Here is a 15734-nt window from a genome sequence, read left to right as displayed (position 1 = left end):
CCCTCCAGGCCCTCCGCCTGCGCGTAATCCCAGCTCTGCTTTCGAAGTGTAGATAAGATCGGTTGTCCCTCTGTGAGGACGGGGCTGTGGCTCCCTGTCACCTCCAATGGCATCTCCAAGTGTAATCTTCAGACCATCTGCCTCAGACTCACTTGCGGAGCTGCATATAACGTGGCTCTCCACAGCCCCTGCTCTGCCACGCTACTCAGTGCTCTGATTCTCTGCAGTGGGGCCCCTGGGTCTGTGTGTGAGCGGATGGCTCAAGTCACTGTTACACTCGCCATTCTGAAAGTGACGACGTTATGCAGCATGCCGCATGTACATTTCATGAACACTCAAGGTAGGTGCATAGACACGTGCCCCCTTCCCCCACAGGGTGCCTCGATTTTCCCCAGAGGAGCACTGGCGTAGGCTGGCAACTCACTCTTCCCGTTGCCTCCCACCACACAGGTGGCCATCTGTCCCCTGACCGTGATCCCTGGGAAGGCGGGGGGCTCAAGCCGACAACTCTAAGGAGGCCCAGACGTGGGCGCTGAGAGGGACAAGTCTCCATGGCTATGTCGGGTTTCTGCACCATCCAGGGGCTCTGGCTGATGAATTCACAGCTGCGTTGAGAGAGTTCGTATCAGGGGATATTCCAAGACCCTAAAGCTGAGAGACACCTTCCTCTCCCAGAGTTCACAGGAGTGAAGGTCAAGATGCCTCTTTCCCCGTCCCCGGAGATTTACTCACCTTCCAGGATAATGAGGAATTCCTTTCTCTGGAAGAGAGACTGGGCAGGTCACTAGCGGCCCTGTGAGTAATGACAAGGCATCTTTATTTTTGACCCAGAGACCTCATGTCTTCTGTCGGATGGTCAGTGTAGCAGGAGGAGACATTTTTAACTTGCTAGTGGCCGGGCACCTCGGGTCCGCCACGGCCGCGGAACCTCCCAGCATGTAGCACGTTCCTCAGAGGGCAGCATGGTTTGGGCATGGGTTCCGGGCTGCGTGGAAGGAAGCTGATGGGGGGCGGGGGTGGCCAGACAGCGAAAGCAGTGTTTGGGGACCCTACTGCTTCAGAGGGGAACATCTCAAAACCTCGTGGCTTAAAACATCACTTTATTTCTCAAAAATCTGTGGTTCCGCAGAATGAGTCTCCAGCCTCGCCAGGTGTTGGCTGGATGGCTGGCATGGCTAGAAGGCCTGAAATGCCCCCACTCGCATGGCTGGCAGCTCATGCTGGCTGCTGGCTGAGGAACTCAGCTGGGCTGTTGGCTGGGAGCCTTGGTTCTCTTCCTCGTGGGCCTTTCCGTGTGGCTGGTTGGGTTTCCTTACAGCGTGGCAGCCGAGTTCCAAGAAAGAGGATTCCCAGAATCTGAGGCAGAAGGTGCAGCTGCCTGAAGGCCAAGCCCCAGAAGTTACGTGGCGTTCCTTCTGCGATGCTCTATTGGTCCAAAGAGGTTATGGGAGGGGACGCAGACCTGACCTTTTGATATAGGAGTGGCGAGGTCATGTTGTGAAAGACTGTGGAATGGGGGATATTACCGCAGCTATCTTCGGAGGCGCAGTCTACAACATGAGGGACTGTACAGTAGTATTTCTCCAAGTGCGCTGAGCCCAGCCTGTGCCAGAATCCAGCGCAGAGTGTGAACTTTGTAGTCTAGCATAGCAGATGCTCCAGGTCTTTGCCTTGTTGACCTGTACTTGACCTTCTCATTTGCCTTGTCTGACTTTATGCTCCAGCCACAGGAGATCTCTGAGAGTTCACTTGTACATAATCTCTTTAACCAGCTTTACACCTTTGTCCATAACTGTCCCTTCTGCCTGCAACGACTTGAAGATCCAGCTTTGAGTGTACTTTTCTCGGAAGCCTTCCTAACCCCTCTCCTCCCACAGCCCCGCGGGCTTGCCGCCACTGTGGCATTCACCAGCAGGTCATGTCACTTGACTGTGAACTTCTTAGGCAGTAATATGTGTGATTTGCTTCTCTGTCCCAGAAGTCCTATGTTTGCTTAATGGAATCAAAAGTCTAACAACAGCACAGTGAATTCCTCAATGGCCTAATCCTCCTTGAAGAATACAGAATAAACACATCTAAAATTTCATCATTTTCTTTCTGACAAATCTCAGGGCAGCTAGGATGCTTGCATACAGTTCTGGAGGCTGGAAAGTCCAAGATTGAAGTTCAGTTCCTGGTGAGAGCCCTCTTCCTGGCTCGTCCACAGCGGCCTTTCACTGTGGCCTCATGTGGCCTTTCCACGGTGCCTGCTCATGGAGACAGTGAGATCAATCTCTCTGCTGTCTTTTCTCATAAGAGCAGTAATCTCATCGTGCCGGGGCCCCATCTTTGTGATCTAATCACCTCCCAAAGGCCTCATCTCCAAATACCATCAGTTGAGGTCTAGGGCTCCAACATATGAATGGTGTATCTCTGTGTGTGTATGTGTGTGTGTGTACAGAAACATTCAGTCTATAACAATGGGTTAAACATTTAAAACCAGAGCCTGCAAGAGATGAGTCTCCCTTCCAAGTCCTTGCCGTGTCAACTTTTCACCCCAGGCTTCTCTCCTCTTGGGTGTACGATGGCTGCAGGGCCTCCAGGCATCACATTCTCATCTTCAAGGGTCAGTTCCACGTTATTAAGCTGGTAAGCCAGGATGGGTCTGAGATGGAAAGGGACAACTCCCTGTCCACAGGTCTGCTTTTCATCAGGGTCATAGCTGTCCTATCTGTACCCAGGGAAATCACAGCAAAGGGCTTAGGCACGATTGCCATCCCCACCCCTAACAAAATTAGGGGTGAGTTGAGAGAGGATGAGCCTTTATCATCAGATATTGGCTGGATTTCCATAGCAACAGAAGTTAAATGTTACTCTTAATATAAACCAGGGGCGAAGTTCCGAGGGCGGCATCAGAACACTTGGTGGCCCCACAGATGGCGGGGAGGTGGGTTTGTGGGAGGGAAGAAGGGCGTGGGGAGGACCTGCTAAAATGTCTGCAGTTGCTCCTGCTTTGAGACCCCAAGACCATGGACGCCCAGGGGCCTGGGCTGACCTCGAAACTTACCCGGGAAGGAAAATCGAGGGGAAACCAATCGGGTTTGACCCCTGAATGCCCCCCCCCCCAAGTCTTCGGCAGCTCGGTAGCTCCGGGGCCACCCAGGCGCGTTCCCACGCGCGGCCGGGCGACACGGGCCGTCGCGGGCTCCCCGCGCGGGCGGACGGGGCCCAGGTGCGGCTCCGCGGACGGGGGCGCGGCCGGCCCCGCGCGAGCTCCCCGCCCCTGGCCCCGCGCGCGGCCTTGTGGGTAACGCGGGGCCGCCAGGTGACAGCTAATGGCGGCGGCCGCTTGAGCCGGCGGGCGGCGCGGCAAGTCGCGGCGGCGGGGCCCTTCCGGGCGCCGCTCCCCTCTCGCTGCGGCTCGTCCGCGGCGGCGGGCCCGGCGCGCCATGGACAGGCCGGTGGCGGCGGCGGCGGCGGCGGCGGCGGCGGCGGCTGGCAGCGAGGGCGGAGGGGGCCCGGGCCCGGGCCCGGCGGGCGGCAGGAAGCCCCCTCGGGGCGCTGGGGGCCCCGCCGCCGGCTCCCGGCAGCCCAGCGTGGAGACCCTGGACAGGTAAGCGGGACCCGGGCCGCCGCGGTCCCCGCGCCTTGACCCCCGAGAGCCCCGCGCGCCGCACATGCCGGGGCCGGGCGTGCCTCTCCCCGTGCCCTGCCGCCCCCCTCTTCCCCGCGCTCCCCGAGACCCCGGGCCCTGCCCCCACCTCCTGGGGCCGCGCACCTGCCTCACTTCCGCCTCGCGGGCTGGGGCCCCCTGCGCCCCGAGGGCCTTCGCAGCTGTCAGATCTTCTCGGTGCCTCTTGGAAGACGCACCTTGGAAGACGTCTTCCTGGCCTTGCCGCGGCCCGGGAGACTTTGGGCGGTTTCACCCAGGCCCTCCTCTTTTCCCGAGGCCTTCCCTCCCGGGGTTGGAAGACCGAAATCCCACCACCGACGCTGCTTGCGGGGCGGCGGGGTGGAGGGGTGTCTTTGACGTTGGGGTTGGGAGTGGTGACTGGAGAATGCAACCCCATGGGTGTTGGAGCTGGTACGGATGGAGGCAAAGTTACCTTGTTTTGTAAAGCTGGGATGGATAACTTCCAAACTGCTCCTGGTGCAAGAACACACAATCGTTTATTTCAGTCTTTCACACCTTGAAGGAACCCGGATCATTGTTTTTGTGGACACAGAACGGCTTCTTAGGCAGTTGCAGAACCAATGTAAATCAGAAGTGGAAACCGACCGTGCCCAACTGGAAGGGCCATCCTAAGGCTCCAAGGACAAGTTATGGGTTGGTTATCCCATAGCCCGGAATATCCAGTTTTCCCACATCTTGGCTCTTTCGCTGACACGAGAGTGCAGTTAGGCAAGAGACTGTTGTAAGGCAGCTTGGTCAATTTCAGACGCTCATTCCTGCCTGTGTTAGTCATAACAGAGAGCTGAACTTTGGGGAGTTTCCCAGAAGCACAGGAACAGCAAGAAAACACTTGCTTTGTTTCTACCTCAGTGTACTTACACTGTTTTTTAAATTAATCACGCAAGTGGTCAGCTTCACTGAGAACTAATCACAGCTAAGATAGTACTTGGAATGGTCAGATATTCTATAATGTATGAGGGCTTGGAGAGTTAGGGAATAATACAAGATGGCTTTTGCTTTCTGGCTCACCATCTAGTGAAGACTATGAACAAACTAGCAATTTAAATTGCACGTGCTGGGACGCCTGGGTGGCTCAGTGGGTTAGAGCCTCTGCCTTCGGCTCAGGTCATGATCCCAGCGTTCTGGGATCGAGCCCCGCATTGGTCTTTCTGCTTCTCAGGGAGCCTGCTTCCTCCTCTTTCTCTGCCTGCCTCTCTGTCTGCTTATGATCTCTGTCTGTCGAATAAATGAAATCTTTAAAAAAAAAAAAGTTTAAAAAAAATTGCACATGCTAAGTGCTAGAAGTACTCTGAGTGAGGTATACATGGGAATCACCTGAAAAGCTTTTTAAGTACTCCAGGTGACCAGGCCCTACTCCTAAGGCTTCTGATTCAGAAGGTTTGGGGTGAGGGCCAAGAGGTAGTATTTTCCAAAAAACCTCCACATTCTCACTTATGATCCACTGCGCTTTGGGCACACACAGGTGGATCGCTTGATTTAGTTTTAGTTGGGGGAGCGGTATTGGGGATTCTGGACAGTTAAGGGAAGGAGGCCTTCTGAGGAAGCTGACATTTGAATTGAGGGTGAGGAATGAGAAGTTAGCCAGGGGACAGTGTGGGGAGGACCTTTTGGCCCTGGGAGTGGAATGTGCAGTCATGCTGGTGGTGTAGGTGATGCTAGACGTGCGGAACTGATAAGGCCAGAGACGTGTGGGAAGGCAGGGGCTGGATCTGGAAAGGGCTTCGATGCCTTCCTAGGTAATCGTGCCTTTATCTTTTGTGCCTTGCTTTTTGGGGCATGGTTCTCTGTGACCTGCCTAGGAATCCTCTCCAGTGCATGATCCAAGTGCAGCTCCTTGGGTCCCACCTTCAGTCTGGTCTGTCTACCTCTGGGGTAGAGCCTGGAATCCTGCACTTTTAACAATTGCCGGTAGCTACAGGTAGATTGGGCCAGATGGTCTCTTTTGCCCGAGATGGTGCTGGTTTACTGGTGGAGCGGGTGTGACTATTAATAGCACCCTTCTTCAACTCACACTGGTGTCTTGGTTGGGATAGGAAATTATGTGCTCACCCTTGCTATAGGGACCACAAAAGGATTTCTATCAGGTGAGCTACAGGGATGGGATTGATGTTCGAGAACATTTGTTCTGCAGCGGTGTGGTGAACGACTAGAGGCAGGGAGTCTCACTGGAAATGTTAATCACTGGCTCATACGCCTGCTCTGTGTCAGGCACTGTGGGGGGCCGAAGGATTTGGCAGGGAACAGACACACACAAATTGCTGCCCTGGTGACAGAGGTAGACAAATAACAAGTAAACTGTATTCTCTGTTAGATGGTGATGGGCGCTAGGGAAAAAGTAAGTCTGGAGGGGGATATGACGTGTTAGGGGCCTGCAGTTTGGGGGCTGAACTGGAATTTTATGTAGGATGGTCAGGGAAAGCCTGGCTGAGAAAAGTGACACTCGAGGACTGCCCCTAAAGAAGGCAGGGACCCAGTCGCACAGTATGCAGGGTGACAGCATTCCAGGCAGAGGCCTGTGCACCTGTGCAAGGAGGCCAGTGTCACTAGTGGGGAGGGAGCTAGGGGGAGGGGAGTAAGGGTTGAGGTCAGAGAGGTCACACGGGCAGGTGGTGGAGAGTCGTGGGGAGCCATCGGGGCTTTCAGAGCAGAGGAGTAGAGGAGTGGCATACCTGGTGTACATCTCAGGGAGCTCCCTGAAGCTGCTCTGGGGACAGCAGACTGAACAGGGCCGGGGCTGAAACCGAGAGACGAGCAGGTAGGCTGTTGCAGTCACCCAAGTGACAGCGGATGGTGGCCCAGACTGAGCAATGGGGTAGAGGAAGGGAGAGGTGGTAAGATTGTAGATACAATTTGAAGAGAACCTGCAGGGTAGAGCCAGCATGGTTTGCTAAAGATTGGTTGTCAGGTAGGAGAGAAGAATCAAGATGCCAGGATTTGGGGCGCAGGAAAGTAGTTGTTGCTGAGATGAATGGCACGTGATGAGATTGAATGGCGCGTGGTTAGGAGCTCCAGACGTGGTTCTGAGATGCCAGCTGTATACTCCAGAGCAGAGGTCCAAGAGGCAGTTGGTTTATATGGGCCTGGAGTTCAGGGGTGTTGTCTGGACTGGAGACCTCAATGTGGGAGTCATTGGCCTAGAGCTGGGGCCTAAATTCAAGAGGCAGGAGAACACGGAAGGATGGGTGTCTGGAAAAGGGAGTTGCAGTACGGACGGAGCAAGGTGCATTCTGGGGACACTAGCTCATGAGAGTGAGCGCACCGAGTGCTCGCGTGAGCGGCGGATGTGAGAGTGAAATGAAGTGGGGGGCGGGCTCCGCGGCCGACCCAGCTTTTGGGCCTGGGGTACCTGGGTAACTGGCTGTGCTCTTCCCCGACCTAGGAAATGGGTCGGGGAGTGGGTTGCAGGCGGAGCCCCTGAAGCTGGTTTCGACAGGTCGAGTTGGCAGGGTCTCAGGACCCCCTAGTACGGATGTCTCCTTGGATGGTGGCATCCAGATCACGAGACTCCAGGTTGGGGAAACAAAGCTGGCCTCCTCCAGGCTGCAAGTGGCTCTTAATACCAGGAGAGTGGCAGGAGATTGCACAGGGGGAACCTGGCTGGCCTTCTGGATCTGTCGTCATGACAGGCTCGGATTCATACTCTTTGAAGAGTGACTTCTAGAGTGGAAGCTGCCTCTACAGGCGAGGTGCAGCCTTGCCCCGCGGACCGAGGAGCCCTCCCCTCTCTCCTGAGTACTGTGCTTCATGACGACAAAGCTGCGGTCCTGCAAGAGGATGTGGCTTGCTCAAGGTCACAGAGCTATCTGGTAATAGAAACAGGACTTGGATCCAAGCCTCCTGTCTACCAGCCCGCTATACCACGCTGTTTGTGACTGTGCTGGCCAGGCCACTTCTGGTTGCATGGGGCATAAAACACAACTCATTCTAACTTAAGCCAGAAAGGGAGTGTCTTGATGCATGTTGCTGCTGCGGACAAGGAAAGATGGCCAGGGGCACATTTGGAGCCAGAGTTGCACATTGCATCGTCGGGGCTCCTCATCCCTTGTTTTTGTCTTGTCCCATTCTTTATCTCTGTGGGTTCCTCAAGGTGTTAGGGCTGGGGAGTGGCCTCCAGCAGGGCTGGGTGGGGGGATCTACACAGCGTGGAATCCAAGAGGAAAGCCCGGGACTGGCCTGGTCTGGGTCACTCCCCTACAAGTGGGCTCAGGAGGAGAAGGTATCAGCCCTGCTCCTTCCCCCCAACCCCCAGAATCCTGTGAAGTGGGGAAGGACCAGTCCTCCCGCTAGAGAAATGTCCTTATCAGAAGAAGGAGGAAGGGGTGCTGGGCTGATGATAGCGGCAACAGGTCACCCGCAGTGAGCGACCGCGCAGGTTCCTGCTGTTGGATTTACAGTCAGGGGTGGCTGCTGGCAGGGACCAAGGCAGTGTGACAAGAGAAGGGCGATCTACCCGGCAACAAAGGGGACTTAGCCTTTAACAAAGAAACTAAAATCCCCCCTTCCCCTCCTTTCCTCTAAGTTAGAAATTGTAGTAAATAGATTTATGACATGTCTGCTCATTCAGCACATGTTTTTACTTAACGTTTTCAGCCCCGCAGCTCACCACTGCTCACTATCACTATCTTGATCAGAGGCAGAAATTTAGAGCACTAGTAGAGAACATCAAATATCTTCATCTTACTTTAGGTTATTTTATGTACTGCCTAGGGATTCCACTTTTTTCAGTCTTCCCAATGTATGAGTGTGGATTTAATCAGTGATGAGATTTTTATAGGTCTGGAACATTCTTTACTGTGAAAACTACCTACACGGTAAACTTTAATGAGCATCTTTTGCCCTTTGCTTGATTCCTTCAGTAATTTGATGAGGAGACTGGGCCCTTGGAGGCAATTTTTGATTCTCTCACTGCCTAGTCTGCTCCTGTATTCCTTTAGGTCTGGTGGGCACAGCCTGCCCACTGACTGGTCATGTGACCTTGGTCAAATGCTGGAGCCTCACTTTTCTCATCTTTGAGGTGGGTCACTGTGTGTGGAAATGTGGTGACGCTTAAGAGCACCAGGCAAGTAGAAGATGCCATTTCCCTCACGGGACTGTGCTCTTGTGTGAGGCAGTGTGACTGGCTTCTGTGGGGCTGGCCTCTATATCGCCTTCCAGTTCAGTGGGTCGGTCAGGATCGGTTGTGTCGTGTTCTGGAAGGACAGCCCCAGGGGGAGCTGGAGGCAGCCCTGCCGCATTCTGATTGGGCGTGTCACCTCTGGTGCCTCAGTTTTCTCATCTCAGAAACATGTTGGCTAGTCCCTGATGCGTCTTCTTATCACACTGTGGTTGGGAGACTCTGATATCATAACAGACCGGAAGAGCCTTTTTAAGTTGTCAGTGCACTTACGCAAGTGTAAGGTAGCATTATTACTACGTGCAGGATGTCATTTGCCTAGTCTGGTCTTTTTAAACTCATATAATCAACTGTTTGATTAAAAGTCTATTTGAAAAAAAAAACATAAACTGTAAGATAAATATTTCACTTAGAATTAATATTCCATATATATTACATTAAGCATATTCACTGCATATAGTTGTAATATAATAAAATTCCCTAATGTTTAACTGTGTAAGTCCTGGACTCTTAAACATAAAAAAAAAAATTGGCTAATTCATTTAAAATCAGCCTGGAACCTAATCTTACTTGCTGGTTATCAGTTAGTATTTTAGTTCTTATAGTAAATGTACAGTTAACTGTGTAGTCTCATAAAATTTTCTTTTCTTAAAAAAAAAAGGAATGTACATATATCCTTAGTCAGTGCTCATATTTTTCACCGAGAGCTCATGTCTTAAAATATTTTAATCACACTATTTCTTTTAGTCCTACAGGATCGCATGTTGAATGGTGTAAACAGCTTATAGCTGCTACAATTTCTAGTCAGATTTCAGGTTCAGTGACGTCAGAAAATGTATCCAGAGACTACAAGGTAAGCAACATTGAGTCTTCAGTGTACCAAGAAGCTTTGCATTTCTTTAAAGATGATTAGTTATTTCAGACAGAGAGTGCAGTGCACGCGTTGGGTGGGGTGGGGGAGGAGTGGGGGGAGGGAAGAGCAGATGGAGAGGGAGGGGGGGAGAATGTGAAGCAGACTCTGTGCTGAGTGCAGAGCCCAATGTGGGGCTCACTCCCATGACCCCGAGGTCACGACCTGAGCCAAAACCAAGAGTCAGCTGCTTAACCAGCTGAGGCACCTGGGCACCCCAAGAAGCTTTGCATTTTTAGTTTGAGTGAGACTTTGGCCCCTTGATGCTCAACAAACATTTGCTTGGGAACAGGGATGAAGGATTTTCTGTTAGATATGAACTTCAAAGGAGAATTTTTACCAGAATCTAGTATATGTACTCACGGTTTTGTAATTGAGAGGGAAAACTGTCTTTAACTTTTGATCCTTTTTTAAAAAATCCATTTCCATTTTTATTATATTACATATTATATTTTACATTTTATTATAATAAATGCCTATATTTTCTTTGATCATATTCTGAACTTCGGAAAATGTCTGATAGTATTTCCCAGCTTCACCATTTGTGTCTGTGTTTAGGTACTACCTGTGGGTGTTCGGCATTAACAGGCGATACTACGATGCAAAAAGTTGCAGAACTCCAGAATATTGTTGGGCAGCCTCATTTTTTGGTCTTTAATTTGTATTCTCTGTTTATTCTAAAGTTGAGAGTAATAAGCTCCTTGTCAGCAGAGATGGGGGCTCTTTTACTCACCACTGCTTCCCCAGCACAGTCCTGGAATATAACAGGTGCTCAGTAAATACTTGTTGAATCGGTTAACAAATTAAAAACTTACATGCTCCATCTTTGTTAAGCCTAAGACTAACCCTGTTTAAATGTCAGTGAACTGTTACACCATGCTTACATTGCTCAAATGGAGGTTTCAGTCCATTATAATTATGCGTGCCTGCTTGTGAAAGATGGTTGGTTTTCACAGGTGTGGGCGAACTACATTTAGTATCCCACACCACCGTCGGTCAGTGGTCTCTCAAAGTCACGGTCCTTGCCGAGCACCAAGTTCTTACGGTCAGTGTAAAGGTAAAGGTAAATGTAAAGGTAACCGTATAGAATTAGACAGTGTAAGCACTACAGTAAAGATCCTAATTAATTCTTTTTTTAATTTAAACTTTATCTTATTTTTCCGGTGTTCCAAGATTCACTGTTTATGCATCACACCCAGTGCTCCATGCGCTATGTGCCCTCCTTAATTAATACATGCTCCTTGCTTAAGGGACCTAATGGCCTCTGTTCCTCTCTTCTCTATCTCGTAATGTGCCAAGCCAGAGACTGACTCAAGAGGCCATGTAATTGAAATTTGGCTCTCATTCTGTACTTCCTCCAAGCCATCCGATGCTGTTGATTAAGCCTACCAGAGGAAAGTAGGCCTTTGGATTAGTAGAATTTGGATAACCTGCTCAGTCAGAAGAGTGACAGTATGTCATTCTCAGTAGGTTTCCCTGCTCTCTGGTTTTCATGTTTGTCCATGTAGGAGCGGCTGGGGTACCCAGTGTTCCAAATCCAGCTGGGCAGACATGCCAGCCGCAGCTGGGGGGAGCAGTTGCTGCCTCACTGGTGCCTGAGTGGCTGGCCGCTGAGCAGCTGGCCTACCCCAGCGGTCCCAGTTTCCCTGTTGCCTTGTTTTAGCTGAGAAACTGCCCCACTGAGTGGAGAGGCTCAAGAACCCGTACTAGCAGAGAATAGCTCTCAGGCCTTGGAATGATTTTCTTTCCAGACAATCAGGAGTTAATAGTAATGTTTTCATTATGTTTGCGTATTTGTTAGTGTTGTGTGAGTTCTATAAAAGACTGAATGTTGACTGTGTGCATAGATTTCTAACCTCTACATTAATAGATCAGACAGAATCTGTACTTTAACGCGAAGCAACTGTGGTTTTTTTTTTTTTAATTTTAGTCTATTTACAAATTTTGTGTAGCGAAATTAGCTCATATTGGAATGGTTTAGCAGATGGTATTCCAAAAAAAAAAAAATAAGGCTTTTCTATATTTTGTAAATTGAATTTTAGGTACCTATATCAGATCATAGCTAAAGCTTTTTAATGAATGATTGTAAGAGAACACATTTTCTAATTGTCTTTGTTATGTTTGTCCTGTAGCCAAGTCTGCAAAGTCAGAGTTAAATTTATAATTCAGGAGTTTTTTTCTCTAAGAAGAGAGTTCTTTAAATAATAAAAGTGTAAAATGTTTCTAAACCACAAGGATAATTTTATATGCTACATATAAAGTAGTTCTTAAAATCCGAGCCCCCAAGACAGGACTCTGGAGTACCTCCGGCAGGGGAGCCATTGCATGTGGTTTTTCCTGAGGGTCCAGCCACAGTTCCTTGAGGATCTAATTTGCAGGCATCAATCAATAATATTTCAAATTATCCACTGTGCAAATATCTTATTTGAAACCCACACACAGCATCGGGGTTAATTTGTTACAGGTTAAGCGCGACCTCCATAATTAAAGTGAGCACGTGCTTATGGGGCTGAGCACTGGCATCTGGATGGGAAATGCTGATTGGCTTTTTCATCCTAGGCTTCCGGGGGCTGTGCTTACAGCTTCCTCACCAACCCTCAAACTCACCTAGGACTCTGTGGTTTTTTAATGCTTTTTTTGTTGGCTTTGTAATACTTTATGACATATAATCCATTCAGCCTTAAAACAACGAAATGAGGTAGCTTTTATCATAATCATCATTTAACAGATGAAAAAACCAAGGCTCAGAGATGTCAGATGACTTGCTTACTGTCACATAGTTGAGACTTGGAATTTTTCAGCAGGACAGCTATCCCACTGAAAAGCTAGAGGGCATTTAAAATTTTGTCCCCCTGCCCTGTCCACTGTTTTTCAAAATGTGGCCCTTGGGTTTCTCCACTTGATCGCTCCCCAGGGTGTCAGCAAAAATGTAGCTTCAGTGGTCCTCATCTCTCCCGACAGTGAGTTAGAATCTCTGTAGGTGTAGAACCAAAGGCCTCATAGATTTCTTATGTATGATAAAATCTGAAACGCTAGGCCTCCGAGGTTTAGAGCTCTTGAAACTGGTGATGAGACCATATGTTTCTGATGCAGTACTGCAAATCTGAATAATTAGCAACTTGTGTTAGGTTTTTGAGAACAGTTTTTTTAAAAATTTATTCATGTCATGAATTGACAATAGGCTCAGGGTCAGATCACCCAGACTAGGGTAAGAATATCGCTTTTATCACATGAGATAAATTTAGATGGTATGTCTGTGGACATGTGTTCACAGTTATATAATTTTAAATATGTGTTAGAAAAAGTAGCACATTGAACTTGTGTTTTAATGGATGCTGTTGTGTAGAGCTGGGCAAAGTACGAAAAAGGAGTTGATTTAAAGTAATATAAATGCTGATATTAGCATGGGCAGTGTAGAGCCAGAGCCGAACTTGTGAATTTGTGGAGGTGGCGTATGAAATGACCGAGCTTTGGGGACCTGTCCCTGCTGAAAGAGTAAGTAGCTACTGTGTTGCATTTTAGTTGAATGGTGACTAACTTAGTAAGTGTATGCTTTATTACCCCGTAATCCTGAAGATTTGCCTGGATCGTTATGACTATTAGAAATGTGATAAAATACTTCATTTTTTTTGACCCCTCCCTGTGTCCCCGGTAGCAATTCAGCTCAATTGCTTTTCATTTTTACTGGGCTAACAGAGTAAAAGCCTCTCTATTGAACTTGTCAAAGATTTTAAGAACGGGATCGGAATGTAATGTTCCATAGATTAGATGAAATAATACCATTACAAATTGTAACAAAACTTCTTAGGAGCTGTTAGTAAAAGTGACCTCATCATCACTATCACCACCTCTGTTTCTCTCCTCTTGTTTCTCCTCCCCTTGTCCATGAACAAACATTCGAAAGAAAAAAGAGAAAATGGTCCTGTACTAATTGTAATCAATTAACAAGTTAGTATGGTGAGTAAATTCTGGATCCTAAGCAAAAATTGCCAGAAGGGCTTTGGTGGGAAGTAAGATGCAGGGTATAGGAAAGGCTTCATCACGCTTGAGCTAGGTTTTGGTTAGTATTTCTTAAATCGAGTGCTAGTCTATGAAAAAGGAAGCTCAAACATGATCTTTCAATCCATGGCCGTAATCCATTGTTTACAGCTTGGCCTCATGATCTGTTTATTAAATCAGAGTTTGCAAATGCAAGTGACTGCAAGCTAGGCACGCGTGGGAGGGGCACTAGAGAACAGCATGTCCCCTTAAAAACAATTTAAAAAACACCCTCCTACTGCCTGTTTGAGCAATAGGCCTCCAGTTTGTAACCACTGCAGTAGAAGAGTGCTGTCCTATCTCCCAGGGTTACTTGTGGGGAAAAATTATTTCTTAAAATTATCAAGATTTCATAAGTCAATGAAAAATACCATATGATTTCACTCATATGCAGAGTTTAAGAAAAAAACAGATGAACCTGGTGGGGGAAAGAGGCAAACGTGAAACAGACTCTTCGCTCTAGAGAACATTCTGAGGGCGGCTGAGGGAGGTAGGCGGACGGGTGAGTGAAGTGGGCGGTGGGGATGAAGGAGAGCACTTGTGGAGCCGCAGCTGCGGTATGTAAGTGAGGAATCACTCAAGGCCACCCCTGAGACCAATATTACACTGTTTGTTAACTAACTGGGATTGAAGACTCAAAAATTTTGTCAAGATTTTGGCTTCTGCTTCTGGAAAGATGGAGTCAAGGTATGTTTTCCCATTCTTCATGCTAAGTGCAACCCAGAACCCTGGCCATCAGCTATAAAATGAACATAAGAGTCCCCCCCCCCAAAAATAGAAGAAGGCAGACTAGTCAGGGATCTCAGGACCCAAGGAATGACATGGTGGTGAGTCCCTGGGCTTTGTTTCTGCCACATATGTCCCAGACTGGCTGAAGAAGCCAGCAACCCAGAAATGCCAATGGGCATGGACAACACAAGCCTACTCTCTCAAGCTAAAGGACCAGGAAAGGGACAGCCTAACTAAAAGAAAACTTGTAGGCACTCTTCACTGCACTCTAGCCAAACACCACAGAAAAAGCTGTGGCCCCACACCCACCCTGCCAGCAAGGCCAAGTTGGGAGCCTAGGTGTCCCCCACCTTGCCAGGCTGCCATGGGGCACAGCAAACCCGTGCGGTGGTGGTGTCGGGGGAAGCCTAGTGGAGACTCAGACTTTGCCGTCCGCCCATCAGTAAGGAGGCTGTGCCTCTGCTATGGCATCAGTGGAGGCCATGTCGGGGGCAGTAACAAGGTACCCGTGCCACTGCCAGCCAGGGAGATGTCCGGAGCAGCCCAGGGGAGCTGGAACTCCTGCTCCAACCCCGCAGTAACCAGGAATCCCCGATCCTATGGTGTCCATGAGGCCGAGTGGGGAGTCTGGACTTGTACCCCAATAGGCTGCAGCGCGGGGGTATCCTGCTCCCGCTGCAGCAGCGTCTGAGCGAGGTGGCTGAAATGGAAGGTCTCAGTAAGATCCCTGCTCTCGTGACTAGTACTCAGGATGTTCAGAATGCCATTGAAAGCCACTCGTTACACCACGAACCAGAAAGATCTCAAACTGTACAAAGAGAATCAGTAGGTGACAGAACTAAGATGACAGATGATAGAGTTCTGCGAAAATGATTATAAAGAAGCCATCAGAAAATTGCTTCAAACAATTAAAAATATGCTCGAACCAATGAAGACAGAGGAAGCGAGAGAAAAGAAATAGGAAAGTTTCAGCAAAGAGATAGGAGATAGAAGAACCAAATGGAAACTTTAAAACTGAGAAATATAGTAACTGGAATTAAAAAAAAAAAGAACCTCAGTGAATGGGTTCAGTAGCAGAATAGAGAGGACAGAGAAAAGAATTGGATGGGTCTTAAGGGAATTAACACTGAGCCAAAAACGCCACTCAGCAAAGGTCATGTACTATATGATTCCATTTATGTAACAGTCTTCAAATGATAAAACCATAGTCATGAACAGATTATTGGTTGCCAGGGACTAAGAAGGGGAGGGGCAGTGAGGGAAGCTGATGT

At 49.0% G+C, this 15734-nt stretch overlaps 1 protein-coding gene across 9 annotated transcripts in view; it reads left to right on the top strand.

Moving 5' to 3' along the window:
* Nucleotides 1-3305: 3305 nt before the first annotated feature.
* The window catches only part of MTMR1 (myotubularin related protein 1), a 57055-nt gene continuing 44626 nt past the window's right edge, over nucleotides 3306-15734 (top strand). For all 9 annotated transcript variants that reach the window (XM_045068178.1, XM_045068175.1, XM_045068174.1 and 6 more), the window contains exons 1-2: nucleotides 3306-3592; nucleotides 9534-9639. In XM_045068178.1, the coding sequence (XP_044924113.1) occupies nucleotides 3429-3592; nucleotides 9534-9639 (270 nt within the window). In that variant the 5' untranslated portion in view covers nucleotides 3306-3428. The remainder of the gene's footprint in view (nucleotides 3593-9533; nucleotides 9640-15734) is intronic.

The sequence above is a fragment of the Mustela putorius genome, unplaced genomic scaffold, assembly GCF_011764305.1.
Source record: "Mustela putorius furo isolate JIRA1106 unplaced genomic scaffold, ASM1176430v1.1 tig00003899_pilon_pilon_pilon, whole genome shotgun sequence".
NCBI lineage: Eukaryota > Metazoa > Chordata > Mammalia > Carnivora > Mustelidae > Mustela > Mustela putorius.
This window is presented reverse-complemented; position numbering and strand designations above follow the sequence as displayed.